The sequence below is a fragment of the Narcine bancroftii genome, chromosome 13 (genome assembly GCF_036971445.1).
Source record: "Narcine bancroftii isolate sNarBan1 chromosome 13, sNarBan1.hap1, whole genome shotgun sequence".
Lineage (NCBI taxonomy): Eukaryota > Metazoa > Chordata > Chondrichthyes > Torpediniformes > Narcinidae > Narcine > Narcine bancroftii.
Window position 1 is genome coordinate 70,458,352 of NC_091481.1, and position 21,398 is coordinate 70,479,749.

The following is a 21,398-nucleotide window of genomic DNA, read 5'->3' on the forward strand; positions in this document are numbered from 1 at the left end:
GACACACTACCTACCTTGTCGCAGATAATAAATGACTAGGTTGAGCCGGGCTTCAGGAATGACATCAATAAGTGGTGGGAGGACCTGCAAGGCCCCCTCTCCACCCCGGAACACCACCTAAAGAGGGGACAGGGAAAACGATCACGACATCCATCCAGTGAGAAGGTATAGAACAGTAGAGTCTGTGCCAAACTAAATCTCTGTCGCTTGCTCTTGACAGATATCCCTCTATCCCTGGGTCTATCTAGAAGACAACCATCGCATCAGAAACAAGTCACATAATTGGCCTTTAATTTTTTTTTTTGTTAATTGGTTTGGATTTGCAATAATATTAACACTATAGATTTAATTATAAACCAGTGGAGTTGTGCAAGTGAACCGGCGCGGACTCGAAGGGCCGATATGGCCTGTTTCCGTGCTGTAAACTGTTATATGGTTATATATGGTTAATATACAGCATGATGACAGGCCATTTTGGCCCTCATCCATGTCACCCAATTAACCCACACCCACGGTACGTTTCAAACAGTGGAAGGAATCCGGAGCCCACAGGGAAAACCCATGCAGAAACGGGGAGAGTGAACAAACTCCTTATGGACAGCATGGGATTCAAATCCTGGTCCAGAATGTTGGTGCTGTAAACGCGTTACGCTAACTGTTACGCCATCCACACTGCCCCTTCTCTCATTTTCAAGTTCTAAATGTGGTGACTTCGGCAACTTGTGATGTTACACTGGACGTTATGAACAAATTGGGGATGCTCAATGAATAGTTTCTTTCCAGTGGTAACCAATGACAAAGTAGATGGAAAAATTAATTTTCTTTATCATTGTCTCCATTGACTTACAAAGAGCATGGTCAGGAGAATCCACATCCCAAATGCATCAATGACAACATCGCCACCATTAGAATATTGGAGGTAACTCTGAATGATTGGTCTCCAGAAGAGTACTGAAACTTCAATGGGGTCAAAAGATATCAATGAGAATTATTCCTCAGGAATAATTATTCCTTAGGAATCTATGGCAACAATGGCCAAGTTTAACTGCAAAGATGAAGTAAAAGTCTATCACATTTCTTGAAATGTTGAGAGCTGCATGGACTGTGAAGATAGAGCCAGAGGTCAAGTGGAAGATTGGAATGAAGAATTCTTTCTTGTCCCCATAGAAATTAATATTCCCATCTAAACGATTAAAGTTACTCCTTCAAAAAGGATATAGGGTTGACGTAAAGTTATCTCAATATCCATAAAGCTGTATATAAATAAGTAATTATATGTGCTGTGCAATACATAAAAGTGCTGGAGAAACTCAGTAGGTCACAAGCATCCATAGGAAACATCCAATGTTTCCAGCCTGAGGCCTTCATCAAGGTATCAGCAAAAAGCAGGCAGATGTCTGAATCAAAAGGTTGGGGGGGGGGGGGGGGGAGAAGGAAAGAGCACAGGCCAGCAGTCTAGAGGTCATAAGTTGGAGGACAGAAGAGAAAAAAGCTCTCAGAGATTCTCTGATAGAGACAAAGAAATATAGCCACAGAAAAAAACAGGCAAATAGATAATGAAGGACTCATGCGCAAAACATTGGTTATGTATCTTTATCTTTGCTATATAAAGTACGCTGTTTGACCTGCTGAGTGTCTCCAGCCTTGTGTTTTCACTTCAACCACTGCATCTGCAGACTTTTGCGTTTCATTCCTCAACAATGCTATAAACCATTTTTATTTGACCAGGTTTGGCTGGAAATTGAAAATGACCTCTATTCCCCATCTATTCTCACATGGACATGGTTAACTTTAAGTCATTTAAAATTAGAATTTACAATGTTCCAGCAAGCTACAAATGAGATTAACGGGCTAAGAAAATTCAGTGCTATGGACTAACAAACAGCTTCATTTGATGCAGAATTTGCTTCATGAAGTATGCTGCTGAGTTTCTCCAGCATTTAGGTAAAAAGATCGGCACATTTTGCTCCCATACATCTTGCACCTTTAAAGGAAGAAACATTTACATATACCAGGAATTTTACAAAGCAATTGCAACCAATAATGTACATTAATTGTTGTGATGTAGGAAACTCAGCAGCTAATTGGTGCACAAAAAGCTCCCCAAAAATTGATTCTCAGAGGAAAATAAGTGTCAATGTGGGAAATCTTGAGATATAAATGCAAAATGTTGAGGATACTCAGCAGATCAGGCTGCATCTATAGGGAGAGAAATATAGTTCACGTGTCAGCTCAATACCTCGCATCAGAGCTGGAAAGGTGAAACATTGAATGTGTTTTGAATTGCAGAAGAGAGGAAGGGGAAAAGAAAGCAGATGGAATGTCTGTAAAAGGGTGGAGACCATGAAATTGCAGGTGATACAGATATATCTGGTTCTACCTGAAGTAAGACAGCAAAGGCCTGTTCATCATAACTAATCCATGTGGTGGAGTATAAATCAAAGGAGAGAAATAAATTAATGCAAGAATAGTGAGATGCAGTACAGCATTTGCTCCAAACATCTATGGTTTAAAAAGATGCCAGTACTTTAAATATATTTTTTTAAATTTCAGATATCTTCATCAGCAATATTTTGCTTTGGGAGAAGTTACGTGATGGAGTAGTGGCTGGTAGGAGAATACCAGCCCTCTCCAGAAAAGAAGAAAAAAAGTGAAGGAAACGCAAAGCTCAAGATACACACAACAAATAAAAGATAAAGGTGTGGAGAAAAGAAAGAAAATGGCACCTAAGAAATAAAAACCAAAAACAACGGGGAAAAAAAAAGAAAGGAGAAGGCCTTACCTGCACGAAGAAGCAGGGACCCGCTGTGGACAGAGGAGCCCGCTCCCTAAGGTTAGTGGAGACCCAGCAGGGACGCGACCTCGTGACTGCAAAAATGGCTCACTGAGCCAAACAGAGGTGCGCAATGCGCATAACAAGGAAAAGGAAAACACCGACGGGAGGGGGGGATCCAGCTGTGGAGTGAACCTACACAGCACGAACAGCTGAGAGATGCCTGACAGCAGGGCTCCCAGCTGGAAGAAAAGGAAAGCAATGGGAAAGGGAGGGGTGAGAAAGAAAAAAGGAAGCAAGAGACACAACAGATAACCAGCCCAGAAGCCATGAAAAAAAATACCCAAAAAACTGAGGCAAGCAGCTCAACAAGAAAGTCAGAAGAGACACAGATACAAGGAAGAGAAGTAGAAGACAAACCCAAGAGCAGACAAAGAAGAAGAACACCAAGCTCTGCACAGAGGAATAGAAGGTAAAATGAATGAATTAAAAAAAAATTCAAGAACAAATGAAAGCATTAAAAGAATGGTTGACACTAGAATTTAGTGAAATGAAAAGAAAAGAAAAATGAAAAGTACAGAAGAAAAAGTGAGTAGAATAGAGCTGGTAATAACAGATGTAGGGAAAGGATTAGAAAATGTGGAAGAACATGTAATGGCTGTAGAAATGGAAGTGAACGACTTAAAAAGAAAATTGGAAGAAAGTGACAAAAAAGTTAAAGAAACATAAGAGTTGTTAGCTCAGAAGATGGATATAATGGAAAACTATAGTAGGCAAAACAATATAAAGATAATGGGCCTAAAGGAAGATGAAGAAGCCAAAGATATGAAAGAATTTATAAAAGAATGGATCCCAAAAGCCCTACGAATGCCAGAAATGCAGGAAGGAATGGAAATAGAAATGGCACACAGAACATCAGCTCCGAAACCACAGTCACAACAAAAACCAAGATCCGTTTTAACAAAGTTTCTGAGATACACGACAAGAGAAAATATATTGGAGAAGGCAATGAATAAAATTAGAGAAGCAATATTTTGCTTTGGATATAACTTTGCAAGTTGTTTATCACTATGTTATTCCAACAATAAAAAAATGGGTTCTTGCTACAAGAGGCATTTATTTATATTTATTATATTGCAAAGAATCTAGTGGTTATCGTATGATTAAAGACTTGCATTTCTGCACTGCCTTACACTTAGAAATATTGAAAGGTTAAATTTCTACTATAGTAAATTGATTAAACTGAATTCAATAATTTGGGAATCTATGGGTCTGCAGAATAATATGGGCTCTGAAAGCTGTGAAGACTAAATTTTTGCACAGACTTTACTAGCCTGGTTCATTTTAAATGCTCTCAGGACAACAAGTATTGTCTTAGCCCTAATCCCCGGAATAAACATCTGAAAAATATCCACAAGTTTGCCAAACAGAGGCTTTTAATACATACCAGGTTGTGCTTTATGAGTTCTTTTGCAAAATCAAACACAGGAGAAGCAATGTCCATCAAATTTTTCAGCTCATTCTGGAGGAGAAACATGTGCAAATAATAATTGCTGTTTTTACTGGTCATAAAGTTCTAATCATTAACATGAAAAAAAAGCTACAAGTTGAAACTCTCCAGTTTCAGTACATATGGGTCCTGATATGCATACTAGATTCAAAACATGCCACACCACAGGAATTGCCTGTGCACAGAATGCTAGACTAATGAGTTTTAATCTAGATTGTTAAGCCGAGAGACTGAACAAACTGCATTCTATCTCATGACTCGATGATTACCCCTGTAGTAACTCCTGGTCCCACGATATACTGTTTAAAGTTTTCTCACATCTCTTCATGATTTTTCTCAACTCTCATTATGCAAGCCTCCTCACTTCACACCCTCCTCTCCTCCAAGCCTGATTGTTAGTAAAATAAGAACATCTAACACTCAAGCCCCAGATATTCCTCTTAGAAGTTCCCAATGACTGAAGACCTACCGTATATACTCGGGTAACCATCAAATTTTTTTGGATCACTTTTCAGGCCAAAAAATGGTGTGTGGGAGGGGGTGGGGTGCACTCTACTTTTACATGGGTCAAACTTTTGATCTCAGTAAGTATTTGCATCATTCAAGGTATTGAGCTCATACTCCCAGACCGGGTGGTAAGGCTGTGAGCTTGGATGGGCAGATGGCCAGGGTGAGGATTCATGGACAGGAGCTCGGATGGGTGGGCGGGTGGGGTGTCAAGAGTTTGGATGGCAAGCGGCCAGGGCAAGGATCTTCAGTCGGGAGCTCGGATGAGTGGCAGACAGGGCCAAAAATTGGGGGGGGGGGGAAATTAATTGATTTTTTACATAGGTCATACAAAAACACCCATTTTCTGGGCCAAAAAAAAGGGGGAGGGAAATACTATTACATGGTATTGATGATTACAAGAGTATATATACAGCAAGGTCGGGTCAGATACAGCAATGAGCTCTCTGAACCCTTCTCCATTAACAATGGCGTGAAGCAAGGCTGTGTTCTGGCACCAACCCTCTTTTCAATCTTCTTCAGCATGATGCTGAACCAAGCCATGAAAGACCCCAACAATGAAGACGCTGTTTACATCCGGTACCGCACGGATGGCAGTCTCTTCAATCTGAGGCACCTGCAAACTCACACCAAGACACAAGAGAAACTTGTCCGTGAACTACTCTTTGCAGATGATGCCGCTTTAGTTGCCCATTCAGAGACAGCTCTTCAGCGCTTGACGTCCTGCTTTGCGGAAACTGCCAAAATGTTTGGCCTGGAAGTCAGCCTGAAGAAAACTGAGGTCCTCCATCAGCCAGCTCCCCACCATGATTACCAGCCCCCCCACATCTCCATCGGGCACACAAAACTCAAAACGGTCAACCAGTTTACCTATCTCGGCTGCACCATTTAATCAGATGCAAGGATCGACAATGAGATAGACAACAGACTCGCCAAGGCAAATAGCGCCTTTGGAAGACTACACAAAAGAGTCTGGAAAAACAACCAACTGAAAAACCTCACAAAGATAAGCGTATACAGAGCCGTTGTCATACCCACACTCCTGTTCGGCTCCGAATCATGGGTCCTCTACCGGCACCACCTACGGCTCCTAGAACGCTTCCACCAGCGTTGTCTCCGCTCCATCCTCAACATCCATTGGAGCGCTTACATCCCTAACGTCGAAGTACTCGAGATGGCAGAGGTCGACAGCATCGAGTCCACGCTGCTGAAGATCCAGCTGCGCTGGATGGGTCACGTCTCCAGAATGGAGGACCATCGCCTTCCCAAGATCGTGTTATATGGTGAGCTCTCCACTGGCCACCGTGACAGAGGTGCACCAAAGAAAAGGTACAAGGACTGCCTAAAGAAATCTCTTGGTGCCTGCCACATTGACCACCGCCAGTGGGCTGATAACGCCTCAAACCGTGCATCTTGGCGCCTCACAGTTTGGCGGGCAGCAACCTCCTTTGAAGAAGACCGCAGAGCCCACCTCACTGACAAAAGGCAAAGGAGGAAAAACCCAACACCCAACCCCAACCAACCAATTTTCCCCTGCAACCGCTGCAATCGTGTCTGCCTGTCCCGCATCGGACTTGTCAGCCACAAACGAGCCTGCAGCTGACGTGGACTTTTTACCCCCTCCATAAATCTTCGTCCGCGAAGCCAAGCCAAAGAAGAAAAATACAGTAATTGGAGAGATCTTCAACAGATTTCAGTGAAAGTAGAATTAGGCAACACCTGTCTACATTTTGCACATACCTTGATGAAAGGTTCAAGCCCAAAACGTTGGTTATGTATCTTTATCTTTGCTACATAAAGCATGCTAATTGACCTGCTGAGTTACTCCAGCATTGTGTTTTGATTATGTCCCATGTTAGAAAAACTTTAGAAAGATATTTTTAAAACACTATCAATGATACTGGTTATTCCATTACAACCTAACCCCTTAACTGCGCTTTTTGGAATTACAGATGTAGGTTGTTTACCTACTTCTGCAGATCGAATTATAGCTTTTTCGACACTATTAGCTAGAAGAGCCATTTTACTTGAATGGAAAGGCTCCAATTCTCCGACATTATTTCAATGGTTTTCTCATGTTATGCTTTTCTTAAATCTAGAAAAAAAAATCAGAAGTAGTACTTGAGCTACAGCGACTAAATTTGAAGAAACATGGAAACCTTTTATTGATTACTTTCATGGGATATAACTTGTGTTATTCTACAAATTAACGCTTCCTTTCCAGGCGTTATATTATTCTTGCCCTTTTTGTTATCTGTAGGTATGGACAGGACCTATGTTTTAAACTATGTGACAGGCCACTCAGTTGTTTTATTTTATTTTATTATGTTTTTTAGTGTAGATTAATTTTTTTAAAAAATATATATAATTTTCTTTATCTCTGTTTTCTTTGTTAGGAGAATTATTTCTAATATGTCACATTTTCACTCTTTGGAATTTATATAATACTTATACGATGTAGACTTGAACAGACCATTTTAATTGTGTTATTTAAATCTTCCTTATGCTGTGTATATTAAGAAATGTTAATAAAAATATTGAAAAAGATCATTTGGATCTGATACACTAATATTCTACTTGTTCAAAATAAAAATTAAAGGTGAGAATGGAAAATAGAATGACAGTTAAACTCCAGTAACTTGTGAGAAATCAAGAGGTTGGGGACACCAAATGGCCTTCCTATGATCACTCCAAAACAAAGATGGATGATGAGGTAGGAGACTTTTGGGAAAGGTTTGTATAGGACTTAAAAATATCCATTCTCGAAATGAAGAATTGTTTAGTATTAGCTCAGAATGTTACCTCTGCTGCCTTTCCATTGTAGAGTCGGAAGTGGTTGCAGGCTTTCAAGTTCAGTGCAATGGTACTGTCAGGATAATGCTGCAGATAAACTGCCAGAACTTCCTGGGAGACATCATAATAATCCAGTTTATAGTAGCAGAGTGCTACATACACATTCAAGGCCATAAATTCCCTAGCAAAGCACAAAAAGTAACATTAACAAGCTTTAAAAAAATTAGACAATTCTTGAAAGCAAAAGATGCAACTATAGTCAGGGGCCATGGTGGGAGATGTACAGGGAAGAGTGTAATGTAGAGGGTATATTAAGTATAAATCACTGCTGAGTTTCTCCAGCACTTTTGTGGATTAAACTACATAGCATAGAATCACAGAAGTAAAAACACGAGGCTGGAGAAACTCAGCTGGTCAAACTATGTAGCAAAGATAAAGATACGTAACTAACATTTCAGGCTTCAGCCCTTCATCATGGTCTGATGAACCTTGATGAAGGGCTCAATCCTGAAATGTTGGTTATGTATCCCATCCAGCAGGGTTCTCTCTCAGACTGGTCTTTCTTGGTGGGAGAAGGAGTGCTCTCCTACTCTGGTGCCCTGCACAGAGCCTGGAAATCGGGACCTGGACTGGCCTCCATTTTACATACAGTTTAACCCTGCATGGGATCATCAAGAGCTATGGCCAGGCAGTAGAACCTTGCAGAGAAGTGCTAAATGATGCATCTCAGTTCCTCCTTTCCCCCTCCCCCACCCCCCACTTCTCCCAGGTCCACACCAGTGGCAGTACTACTGTTATAGCAGCTGTAGTGTAGAACTATATGTCTATTTCCCTCCATCCCTGCCTGTTTATGCACCTGTCCAAATGCCCCTTAAATATTTCTATCAGATTGGTTTCTACAATCTTCCCTAGCAACATGTTCCAGGCACCTGCTATTAAATTTAAATCAAATTTTTAAATTTAGACATTAATATGGTAACAGGCCTTTCCAGCCCACGAGCCCAATTAACCTACAACCCTAGTATGTTTTGAAGAGTGGGAGGAAACCAGAGTACCCAGAGGATGCCCACTTAGACACAGAGTGAACAAATAAACTTCTTATAGATAACACCAGATTCAATCTCCTGTCACTGGTGTTATAACACTATTGCGCTAACTGCTATGCTAGCCATGTAGAGATTAAAACCTTGTGTGTGATTTATGGTTTTTTTAAGGATTAATTGTTTTTGTAGAATGACCATAGTTACTATATATGGTAATATCCACGTGGACCAGGAGTTCTCATTCTTGGAAGAACCATGGAGGAGGCACAAGGTCAAAATACTTTTCTTTGAATTTATTTTAATCGTCTTAATCATTTCTTATCATCTTATAATCTTATATCATTATTATTATATAGAATGCTTTATTTACTCAAAAATTTAATGCAAAGTTATTCAAAATGCTTTTGTTTTATCAACAAAAATTAAAGCTATTTAAAGCTGTAATTTTGAAGGTTGATTTATTTAGATTGATAAGATTCAATTCAGAATACTGATGCTTAAGTTTCCTTGAAGATGTTGTTTTAAAATTTGGGAAATATTAGAAGCTGGGAAATGTCATTTATAAGCCATGTCCGCCATTCTCTGTGTAAAAATCTTGCCTCACTTATTACCTGTAAATTTTCCCCCTCTTATGTTAAATCTATGCTCTCTAGTATTTAAAATTTCCACCCTGAGACAAAAACTCGGAATATCTACCCTATCTAAACCTCTCATAATTTCATATACTTCAATCAGGTTACTCTTCAGCCTCTGACACTACAGAGAAAACAAGTTTTCCAACCTCCCCTTATAACTAAGGCTCTCTAATCCAGGCAGCATCCTAGTCAACCTCTTTTGCACCCTCCCCTGTAATGAGGTGTCCAAACCTACATACAATGTGGCTTATTTATATATATCGGAGGACACCTGCTGGAGCCAGCACATTGAAGGATTTCTGAAGGTACACCAACACTAATTTAGAAAAAGTTGCATGAGATTTGCCATGTCATCGCGTACTCTATCAAACATCTATAGATGTACTGACTGGTTGCATCATAGGTTTGGGTATTCAACTGTCTTGGAACAAAGAAGGCTTCAGAAGTTAACATACATAGCCAAGCCCATCACAGGCTCCAACCTCTCATCAACTGAATGCAGCTATGTGAGGTGCTGCCTCAAGACCTGGGGCTATCTGAGATGGCACAGTTAGCGCAATGCTATTGGAGTGCTAGTGACCCAGTTTCAAAACCGGTGCTGTCTGTGAAGAGTTTGTACGTTCTCCCAGTGTCTGTGTGGGTTTCCTCTGGGTGCTCCAGCTTCCTCCCACCCTTCAAAACTGTACTGAGGTTGCAGGTTGATTGGGTGCACTTGGGTGACACAGGCTCGTGGGCTGGAAGGGCCTGATACTGTGCTGTATGTCTAACAATTTTTTTTAAATTAAAAAGAAAGCAGCCAACATCATAAAGGACCCCCCATCACCATGTTACAACTTTTTCCCGCTGCTATCTGAAGGCTGAAGACTAGCACCTCTAATTCAAGAGAAGACTCCAGTTTCCTCCCACCATTCAAAAAAAGTGTACTGGGGGTGTAGGTTAATGGGGTGTAAATTGGGTGGCATGGACTCGAGGGCCATAAAGGCCTGTAACTGTGCTGTAGGTTTTAATTTTTTTTATTTTTTTATTTTTAAAGTTTCTTTCCAACAGCTATCAGGCTCTTGAACCTCACCTTAACCAAAAACTACTCAGCAGCCATCAAAACTAAAAGCATCCACACGATTGAAACTCCACATTTTTTTCTTGCACTATTGATTTATCTATCCATCCTGTGGTAATTTAATGTAAACTCTTGTAGTTGGTGTAACTTGTATATCAATTTAGCTGCAGCAAGAATTTTGGTTTATATGTACATTCTACTGTAGCTGTATATCTGACAAACTAACCACAGTTTTATGTAGCAGTAACATGACTTCCCAGTTTAATGTCCTGATTGCTGTGGATCTAGATTATTCTGTAGTGTTTTCCCGGACAACCCCAAATAACTCATTTTCACAAAACCACCAAGTTTACAAGAGTTACCGGTTATCAAGCAAGATGCGTTTGTAGATATCAATCGCTTCCTGGTAATGGGAGCGCATGTAGTGGATTGAAGCCAAACTGAGCTGATCCTCAGTAATGTCCTGCAGATTTTGGTGGTAGTTCATTAATCTCTTCTCATCACTGAACTGGAGGAAAGAAAGTGTTTTAAAAAAAAACATTTTAATCATTTTATAAATCTCTCATGCGCTGTGCAAGTGCCGTAAAATCTTAAAATGTGAGGTTCATGGAACAGTATGGTTGGATTTCCCTGCCTCTGTTGAAATGGGGCGCAACTCTACTGATCTCAAAGCTGTTGGTATTTAGTGGCACTCTTACAGACAGGTCCTAAAAGGGGCATACCACAATAGACAGTTAGCCCCGCCCACTTCCCCATATCCAGAATTCAAGCAACCAACAGCTTCAAGCAACGGGAAAAAAAAATTGAAAATAAATAATAAAATAATAGGTAAAAAAATATGCAAGTTTAAAATTGTAAATGTTTTCTGAAGTAACACAAACCTTTGATGAAGATGGGAGCGAATAGGAAGAAATTAAATTTAATCTCAAACTAAGACAGAAGAGTTATCTATAATGATAATACAGCAGATTACAGCAATGAAATGGGAAATGAGAGAAGGATGAAAGGGTGTCAAGGCTGAAATTAAAGAAATGAAAGAAGAAACTAATAAGGTGTTGGATGTTGTAAACATTAATTTAGAGAAAATGGAAGAAATAATTACTAGAGAACAGGATGACATACAGCTTGTTGAAGACTGTATCTAATGTGGAAAATACAACTACTGGTTTAATTACAGGAAATTAAAAGCTTTCTAATAAAGTGGATATTTTGGAGAATTTTAGTCAAAGAAATAATATTAAAATAGGCCTTTCAGATGGAAGAGAAGGTCCAGACGTGATTCGCTTCTTTCAAGATTGGATCCCTAAAGTATTGGGAGAAGATAATTTTGAGAATATGATTGAAAATGAAAGAGCCTATAGGGCTCTGAGACCAAAGCCTCTTCCTAATCAAAAACCACATTCTATATTAATAAAGTTTCTGCATTATCAAGACAAAGTTCTAAATCTTGCAATGAAAGGAGCGAAGGAACGACAAGGACTTTTGTTATGGGAGTGAAGATTTGTTGAGAGGAAAGAATTTAATTCAGCTAAGAGAATTCTGTATGATAAAGGTTACAAATTTGTCCTTCGATACCCTGCAACTTTGAAGATCTTTGTTACGGAAAACAGAATAGATTTTTCTTTCACAAATTTTACTCAAGCAGAAGAATACGCTTGGGGTCTTCCTGAACTCAGCCTTTAGCAACTACTATGCACTTGTTGCAATGAACTATTCTTTACCCTTTTCTTCAATTTCATAAACAGGATGGAAGAAATATTCTTCCTTTATGTCCTTTTATTTTAGAAAATAAATACTCTGTTTTTACAAATATAGTGCCTGTGCACTCAGATAACGAGATTAAATTTGTAGTGATATCCTTTTTATCCCTCTAGTCCTGTGGGATTCTCCTCTGTATGTTTATTTTCCAACAGATGATTTGTACTGGACGACATCTCTCTCTGCAATCCAAAGATCTCTTTTCTTTTTCTTTTTTATACCTATAAACTTTTATTTTTTTTAATTTGTATATTGTTTTTTTGAGGGGGTGGTTGGGTGGGAGGGAGAGTTTTTGGGATGGGGTGAAAACCATCAGGTATGTAATCAATTTGTTCTTTTTTGATATCTGTAGTGTTATAATTATAGTTACTGCATGTATGGAACATTAAATAAAATATACAAAAAGGAGCAAATATTCAGACAGCAGAGTGCCTTGGTTGTGCTTTGCTCATTGCAGCTGTTGAATAAAGTTGTGTTTAAGGGATAAGGAGACACTAAGAGCCACTCCAACAGCAAGTAGCATCAACTTTGTAGGAGTTGTCCCTGTCAGAGGGTATATCTGTAAACATGGGGGGGGGGGAAAAAGAGGGAGGTAATTATCTATTGTTCATCTTTTGGGCAGCTCCATAGAGGGGGAAGAACCTGCAGACGCCGCAACAGTTAAATGTTTTCAAAGAATGTGATTGAGAAAAAAGTAAAATGTTTTATTTATTTATGCGTGACATTTGTTCAGTGTAAGTACAGTGCAGTATTTGACTTTTAAACTGTTTATTCTTAATACAGATGTATTAGTTAGGCATTGTGAGAATAAGTCTCAAGCAACCGGAAAATACACTTATCCAGCATTTACTAATCCCCATAGGTGCCAAATACTCAGGGTTTTACTGTAACAGCTCTGCTCCAGCTACTTGTTACTTAATGAATGGAGGACACAACAATGAAAGGGGTGGGGGGGGGGGGGTTTGGGAGAGTGTTCTCACAGTTTAGTAGGATTTGGACATAAGCTGGTGAAGAGAAGGCTTGTAGAAGACATCCATGGAGCCCCTCACCATTAGACTCTGATGCTCTTGGTAGGTTGCCGGGGGTGGGGTGAAAGGTTCTTTGTAACTCGTAACTATGTGAGAGCATTTATGCATGCTTCTCTTAGGTGCAGCTTGCAACAGAGACAAATCACTGTGTCTAGTCTGTCTGACAAGGTGGGCTAAAATTTCTAAGGCCCTTCCTCTTTAAGTATGTAGTTTGAATGACTTTCCCAATACAATGAGAAGTGTTAGAGATCAGCGATTGCAGTTTGGAATGCACCCAAGTCAAGAAACCTGGGATTAACCAGGATGGTGACCTCTGTGGACAATGTGGGATCCTGCATTTGAGATTAACCCTCCAAACAAAACAATTTTAAAGCAAGTGTGGATAGTAAAACTGAGTTTTTTGGCGAGTAAATGAGCACCGTCATTTTTAAAAACAAGTTAGGTTCAAAATGACATTTGAGATTAATTTTATTACTTTATTGATGATGTTTAGTTGGGGGGGGATGTTTTATGCCAAACTAAAGAAACAAGAAGAAAAGAAAATTTGTCCAAAATGTCTGATCTAATCTGCCAAAGGGAGCCAAGACATTTAAAAATGGGCACAATATTGTTTTTAGAGAAACACAAATGCTGGCAGAAGTTCATTATTTACTCATGATATTGTTTTACTTCAAATAAAGCCAATTTTCTTTTTAAATATTTTCTTTTTTTCTTCTTTGGCTTGGCTTCACGGACGAAGATTTATGGAGGGGTAAATGTCCACGTCAGCTGCAGGCTCGTTTGTGGCTGACAAGTCCGATGCGGGACAGGCAGACACGGTTGCAGCGGTTGCAAGGGAAAATTGGTGGGTTGGGGTTGGGTGTTGGGTTTTTCCTCCTTTGCCTTTTGTCAGTGAGGTGGGCTCTGTGGTCTTCTTCAAAGGAGGTTGCTGCCCGCCGAACTGTGAGGCGCCAGGATGCACGGTTGGAGGCGATATCACCCCACTGGTGGTGGTCAATGGGGCAGGCACAAAGAGATTTCTTTAAGCAGTCCTTGTACCTCTTCTTTGGTGCACCTCTGTCACGGTGGCCAGTGGAGAGCTCATCATATAACACGATCTTGGGAAGACGATGGTCCTCCATTCTGGAGACGTGACCTACCCAGCGCAGTTGGATCTTCAGCAGCGTGGATTTTACAGTTTAAACAACTAATCAGTACAATTATATAATGTGCTACTAGATTCAAAATCTTTTTTTTAAACAAATATTCTCATAATAAGGAAATTCAGAGCACAATCACGATAATTAAGTAAAATTTAACAACAAAAAAAAAACCTAAAAGAAAAAAAGTTCAAAACCCTTTCCTCTAAGCAAGGTTGAAAGTTGACATGAATGAATCAAGTGACAAAAGCTTGGAGAGGGTCAACACAGCTCCAAAATTCCAGTACAAATAGTCCATAAATGGGTACCATGTCTTTTGGAACTTAATATTTGAATCCTTGGTAGCATATCCAATTTTTTTCTCGAGTTAAAAAAGACATAATATCCCTTAGCTATTGTGCCAGTGTAGGTAGAATGTTAAAGCCAATTCTCAAAGGTATAACTTTATTTAGAGATGCCCAAAGGAATTGAGACTAAGGTATTCAATTAGCCAGTGAAAGGGGATTAGCAGAAGAGAGAGAAGTAAAATCAGGAAAGAGTGAATCAGCGAAAAAGAACAAAGTTTGCCACAGAAAGAAAAACAAGAGAAATAATGGCAGAAAAGACAACTGTGCAAAAGCATAACCTTGAGATGAATTCAGAAAAATCACCAGACTAACAAATTAATACAAGTGAGTCAACTGATTCCTATAAAACATTCAGGTTATCCACACACTTTAATCATTCCAAATTTACCTTATGAGCCAGGTGAAACAACAGGCGGTTCTGCAATCGACTCTTAGGAGCTGAAAGAGAGAATGAACAAGTTTCAGCTTTTTGGCTTTGAAATTTTATTTTCCCCTTTTCTCAATTCCACTTTGTGTGTATTGGGAGAGGTTGTGGCTCTCATGTGACGCCACTCCTCCCTACCTAGTCAGAGGACACACCAGCTGCCAATCAAGCTCATGTTCCGCCCCACCTACCTTGCTGTTGGCCCATGTTAATTACCTGCCCTACACCCTCCAGCCTGCCTGTACTTGACTCAGGTCATTGGCTGCCATAATTAGATTAGCCTGCCTGGCACCGAGCCATTGGCCCTCCCAGTCAATCACCTGGGTTGGATGCCCCAACTCTCCAGTACTATAAAGGTGCCATGCACCCTCTGTTTGCTCCACCCTGGGCTGAGAAACTTGGACCTGCACTGGAGAAGCTGCTGGTGAGATAAGGGTACCGTTTAATAGGGGTTGGGGGTGCTGATCAGTGTCCCTAGATTAGCACAAAGCCATATTCACCCAGAGACAAGGGGTGGCAGGACACAAATTTACTTTTCCCTTGAATGTATGCATATGTGTATCTTTTTTCCCATGCTCATTTATTAGCTGTGTGTGTGTTTCATTGCCACTATTATTTTTCCCACGCTATCAAATTCTTATTGCCAACCAAGTGCAGTTCCCACGCTAAGTAATAAATTGTATGCATTTGTTTACCGTTATTCTGCCCTTCCCACATTTTCTGTAGCGTGCGTGCGTGCGTGCGTGCGTGCGTGCGTGCGTGCGTGCGTGCGTGCGTGCGTGCGTGCGCACGCGTTCACCGTTTGTTTTTGTTTTAGAGCAAGCTGTTTAGAGGCACCGAGAGTGAACTACACTCCACATCAAGCTGCTCTAGCTTTGAACGATGTCTATGAGGATCTGTGTTTTATCATGATTTATTTTGTGCATCCGTTAGCAAGATGCATCCCAAGGCATCAGAAAAGCCTAAGACCGCTCGTAAGGATGTAAGATTGGACATGATTAAACATTTTGATTGTGGTGAACTAAATAAAAACATTGTGTGTGCTATCAATCTCAGTGTTAAATTCGTTCAACAGCCTGGCTCCATAGCTTCCCATGGCAGCAAATTCCAGAGGTTCATCACACTTTGGCTCAAGATATTTCATTTTTTTAAATGGACACCTTTCAATCCTGAGGTTGTGCCCTCTTGTCCTAGACTCCCCCATCATGGGAAACAACTTTGTCACATCTACTCTGTCCAGGCCTTTCAATATTCAAAATGCTTCTATGAGGTCCCCCCCACCCCAACTTCATTTTTCTGAACTCCAAGGAGTACAGTCCAAGAGCTGTCAAACATCCCTCAGAGAAAGAGTTGACCATAGGGAACAATAACAACCGATCCAACAGAAGCATCTGCCTGCACAATATGGGCATTACTTATAAAAACAGCAGGTTAAATGCTGAGAAATTTTAATCTGACTCGCCTTTCATTGCAGCTTCCTCCGCTTCTTTATACATCCCCAGAAAAAAGAAAGTACATGCTAGATTCACCCACACATCAGGGTGCACGTCTTCATTCTTTGTCAGGGTTTCATATTCCTTAAGCAAATAGAGAAAGATCAGAATCAGATTTATTGTCATGAACATGTATGACGAAATTTGTTGTTTTGCGGCATTACAGGTGTAAAATTGCTATAGATTACCTTTAAAATAGAATAAATAATTAGTGCAAAAGAAGAGAAAGGGAGGCAGTGTCTGTGGTTCATTGTCTGGAGGGGAAGAAGCTGTTTTCGTACAGTTGGATGTTCGTCTTCAGGCTACTCACATAAGCTAAATCACAAAAATCTGTAGACACCGTGGTTGAAGTAAAACACTTCAGTAGGTCAGCAGTTCAAACAGCATTAAAAAAATGGTCGACATTTTGGGTTGGTAGTAAGTCACAAAATTCTGTATCACTGTGGTTGAAATAAAAACACAAAATGCTGGAGAAGCTCAGCAGGTAACACAGTGTCCTTTATGAAGCAAAGGTAAAGATACAGAACCGACATTGTGGTCTTGAGCTCTTCTCCCCCTACTCTTTTATTTGAATGCCTGCTGGCATTTTCTCATACATTGATGAAGGACTCAAGCCAGAAACATCAGTTATGTATCTTTACCTTTGCTACATAAAGGACATTGCTTGGCCACCTGAGCTTCTCATTGAAACATTTTGAATGTTGAAAGGCATGGATAGAGATAGATACAGAGAGGTTTTTCATTAGGCAGAAGCCTAATAGCCTGAATACGCCTGAGATTGTCTGATCACAGAACCTAAGCAGCCTCAGGACTGGTCATTTCTTGGAAGGGAAACCGCCTGAGAACACCAGGTGCTGTAGGCTTCTGTGAGGGGCACTGGACAAAGTGGCAACTCTCGTCTGCCTTACGGTAGACAAAAATTAAAGAATTTGATGTACGTTGCATTCTAAATGTAGTATTATGTGACAATAATGGAACCTTTATCTTTACCATGGTAGGTGAGCCAAGGACAAGAGGGCACAACTTCAGGATTAGAGGGCATCCACTTGAACAGAGATGTGGAGGGATTTATTTGGCTGGATGGCGGTAAATCTGTGGAATTTGCTGTGGAAGTCAAGTCATTGGGTGTAGAGATTGATAGAGGCAGAGATTGGGTGTAGAGGCAGAGATTGATAAGTTCTTGATTAGCCAGGGCATCAAAGTTTATAGGGAGAAGGCCGGACAATGGGGCTGAGTGGAAAAATGGATCAGTTCATGATTAAATGGCAAAGCAGACTTGATGGGCTGAATAGCCTATTTCTGCTCACGGTCTAACCTTAACCCTAACATTTTTAGCTTCATTGAAAGATGATCGACTTGAAACATTAACGTGTTTCCCTCTTCAGAAGTTGCCTGATCTATTAAGTATTTCCAGTATTAGCTAGTTTTAGTTTTAGATACAGAGAGCACCTGCCACTCTCTTTCGACAGGATACTTTGGAAAATGGAAACAAAAGACAGTGAAAAATGAGACACTTTGGTCTAGCAACATTCTAAGCAACTCTCCTATGTTCTTGGAATATGAAACATCAGCATGAAAGGAGAGAGTATGCATCTGGTGGTTTGGATCAAGGTTGTTAAACTGGTTATTCTAAGTCCAGGTCCGGTTAACTAACACAAATCTTGTGAAATGCTCAATCTCTGAATCAGTTGAAGTAAAAACAACGCTGATGAAACTCAGCAGGTCAAACAGTGTTCTTTGTATAGCAAAGGTAGATACATAACCAACGTTTTGGGCTTGAGCCCTTCATCAAGGTATGAGCACAATGTAGGCAGGCGCTGGGTACTTTATATAGCAAAGATAAAGACACAAAACCAACATTTTGGGATTGAGCCTCTCATCAAGATATTGCCTACCTCTGAATCAATTTGCTTGTGAAAGCATCCCCAAGCAGGTGATAAACTCCATCTAAGGCCAAGTGCTGGCAATAGTCAACAAGTACTGAAAGGGAAAGTTGGTAAGAGGATGGGATGACTAAAAAGTGGCAGCCTGAGTTCTTTTGAATTCATAGTTCACTGGATGGGGGCAAAACTGCTGGTTTTAAATCCAACATTTAAAGCATCCCTTTCTCGTACACGTGGTGCCCTGAAAATGCTGTTGGATTTCACATCAATTCCAAGGTTTCACTTTACCTCCATCGCTCTCCTATAATCTCCAAGGTGAAATGCACAGTATCCCATCCACATGTCAATGTCATCCTCCTTCTCGCCCACATGCCGCTTGAACTAGGATAGACAAAGAACAGTTTACCAGTTTTTAAAAAAAATAAGATTCCAAATGCAGCACATTGTTTGTATGTCTGTACACTGTGAATTACCTTTAACTCTTTGGACTCTGGCCATTTTTAACCTTTCATAATATATACTCCGGACTGGGACTATAGGTAAACTTCTTTCTTTGGCTTGGCTTCACAGACGAAGATTTATGGAGGGGTAATGTCCACGTCAGCTGCAGGCTCGTTTGTGGCTGACAAGTCCGATGCGGGACAGGCAGACACGGTTGCAGCGGTTGCAATGGAAAATTGGTGGGTTGGGGTTGGGTGTTGGGTTTTTCCTCCTTTGTCTTTTGTCAGTGAGGTGGGCTCTGCGGTCTTCTTCAAAGGAGGTTGCTGCCCGCCGAACTGTGAGGTGCCAAGATGCATGGTTTGAGGCGATATCAGCCCACTGGCAGTGGTCAATGGGGCAGGCACCAAGAGATTTCTTTAGGCAGTCCTTGTACCTCTTCTTTGGTGCACCTCTGTCACGGTGGCCAGTGGAGAGCTCGCCATATAACACGATCTTGGGAAGGTGATGGTCCTCCATTCTGGAGACGTGACCTACCCAGCGCAGTTGGATCTTCAGCAGCGTGGATTCGATGCTGTCGGCCTCTGCCATCTCGAGTACTTCGATGTTGGAGATGAAGTCGCTCCAATGAATGTTAAGGATGGAGCGGAGACAACACTGGTGGAAGTGTTCTAGGAGCCGTAGGTGATGCCGGTAGAGGACCTATGATTCGGAGCCGAACAGGAGTGTGGGTATGACAACGGCTCTGTATATGCTTATCTTTGTGAGGTTTTTCAGTTGGTTGTTTTTCCAGACTCTCTTGTGTAGTCTTCCAAAGGCGCTATTTGCCTTGGTGAGTCTGTTGTCTATCTCATCGATCCTTGCATCTGATGAAATGGTACAGCTGAGATAGGTAAACTGGTTGACCGTTTTGAGTTTTGTGTGCCCGATGGAGATGTGGGGGAGCTGGCTGATGGAGGACCTCAGTTTTCTTCAGGCTGACTTCCAGGCCAAACATTTTGGCAGTTTCCACAAAACAGGACGTCAAGCGCTGAAGAGCTGGCTCTGAATGGGCAACTAAAGCAGCATCATCTGCAAAGAGTAGTTCACGGACAAGTTGCTCTTGTGTCTTGGTGTGAGCTTGCAGGCGCCTCAAATTGAAGAGACTGCCATCCGTGCGGTACCGGATGTAAACAGCGTCTTCATTGTTTATCCAACTTGCCGAAAACCAATAAGGTCGGGTCAGATACAGCAATGAGCTCTCTGAACCCTTCTCCATTAACAATGGCGTGAAGCAAGGCTGCGTTCTCGCACCAACCCTCTTTTCAATCTTCTTCAGCATGATGCTGAAACAAGCCATGAAAGACCTCAACTACAGTACAAATATCATTACGAAACAGCTGGTGCTTGGGTATGAAACCAGTCCCTGAAAACCAGGACATGGAGAACTTGCATGTTGGTAGACCCTGTTGATCTATTTTGTAGCTTTTATACATCAGCCACAACTGAGTTGGAATTGATGTCATAAGGTTCTACACCACTGATCTGAGCAAAAACATCTCAGCCGACAATCAAGAGTAACATTGAGGAAGTTCACTATAAGAGGTGCTGTCTTTTTAGTGAGGCATTGAAAATGAACATTATCTTCTCTCTAAGATGAATTAAAAAAACAAAATCCATTACAGCACTGGTTCACAATACTTATTTACTGTGGATAATGCAACCCACAGACTACTGGGACCGGGGGGGAGGTGAAGGTGAAGAGGTAAGGGTGGGTGGGTCGTGCTGCATAGCTTAAATCCCTTCCCAGACACTGATGGAATTTTTGTTTTGTTTCAGTGAGTAGGAAGATTCAGGAATTCCAATGCAGATATCATTGAAAACTAGATGAAACATGCACACAATTTGACATTCTAATTTTCCTTTTTCAATATTTTTATTAACATTGAAATTTTACATGCAAAAATAGAGAGTACATATGGAGGATATGTTAAAAGTCAAGAAGATAAATTACACAAATCATAAATATCATTTCATCCAAGCTACTCCAATCTTAATCAAACAGAATATATTGTATTGATAACTATTACAAAAAGAAAATCGAACCCCACTACCGAGAAAGAAGCTATTTGACCAAAAAAAACAGAATTTTTATCAGTGATAAATTATCTCATTAATCAACAGATCTACCGAGGAGTCACATGATGGAGTAGTGGCCGGTCGGGGAACTCCAGCCCTCTCCAGAAAAGTAAAATAAAGACAGTGAAAAAACGAAGGCACAAACACAAAAACCAAAATAAAGGTGTGGAGAAAATGGCAGCGAAAAAAGAAAAGCCAAAAGCAACGGGAAGAGGAGAAGAAGAAAGGACGTCGGAAGAAGAAGGTGAAGGCCTTACCTGTCCGAGGAGGCCCGCCGTGGAAAGAGAAACCCGCTCCCTAAGGTCAGTTGAAGTCCTGAACTCGGGACTACAAAAATGACTCACGGAGCCAAGCAAAAGTGCGCAACCGCGCATGCTCGACTCCTCGCACATGCGCGATGCGCATGACAAAAATAACACTGACAGGAGGGGGGACCAGCTGAGGAGTCGATC

General features: G+C 40.8%; 1 protein-coding gene across 6 annotated transcripts in view; it reads right to left on the bottom strand.

Moving 5' to 3' along the window:
• Positions 1–21,398, bottom strand: part of ift56 (intraflagellar transport 56) — a 61,882-nt gene that overhangs the window by 31,692 nt on the left and 8,792 nt on the right. For all 6 annotated transcript variants that reach the window (XM_069909278.1, XM_069909281.1, XM_069909280.1 and 3 more), the window contains exons 3-9: positions 18,679–18,771; positions 16,477–16,591; positions 14,979–15,028; positions 10,681–10,826; positions 7,593–7,764; positions 4,221–4,295; positions 15–117 (exon numbers count right to left, since the gene is read on the bottom strand). In XM_069909278.1, the coding sequence (XP_069765379.1) occupies positions 15–117; positions 4,221–4,295; positions 7,593–7,764; positions 10,681–10,826; positions 14,979–15,028; positions 16,477–16,591; positions 18,679–18,771 (754 nt within the window). The remainder of the gene's footprint in view (positions 1–14; positions 118–4,220; positions 4,296–7,592; positions 7,765–10,680; positions 10,827–14,978; positions 15,029–16,476; positions 16,592–18,678; positions 18,772–21,398) is intronic.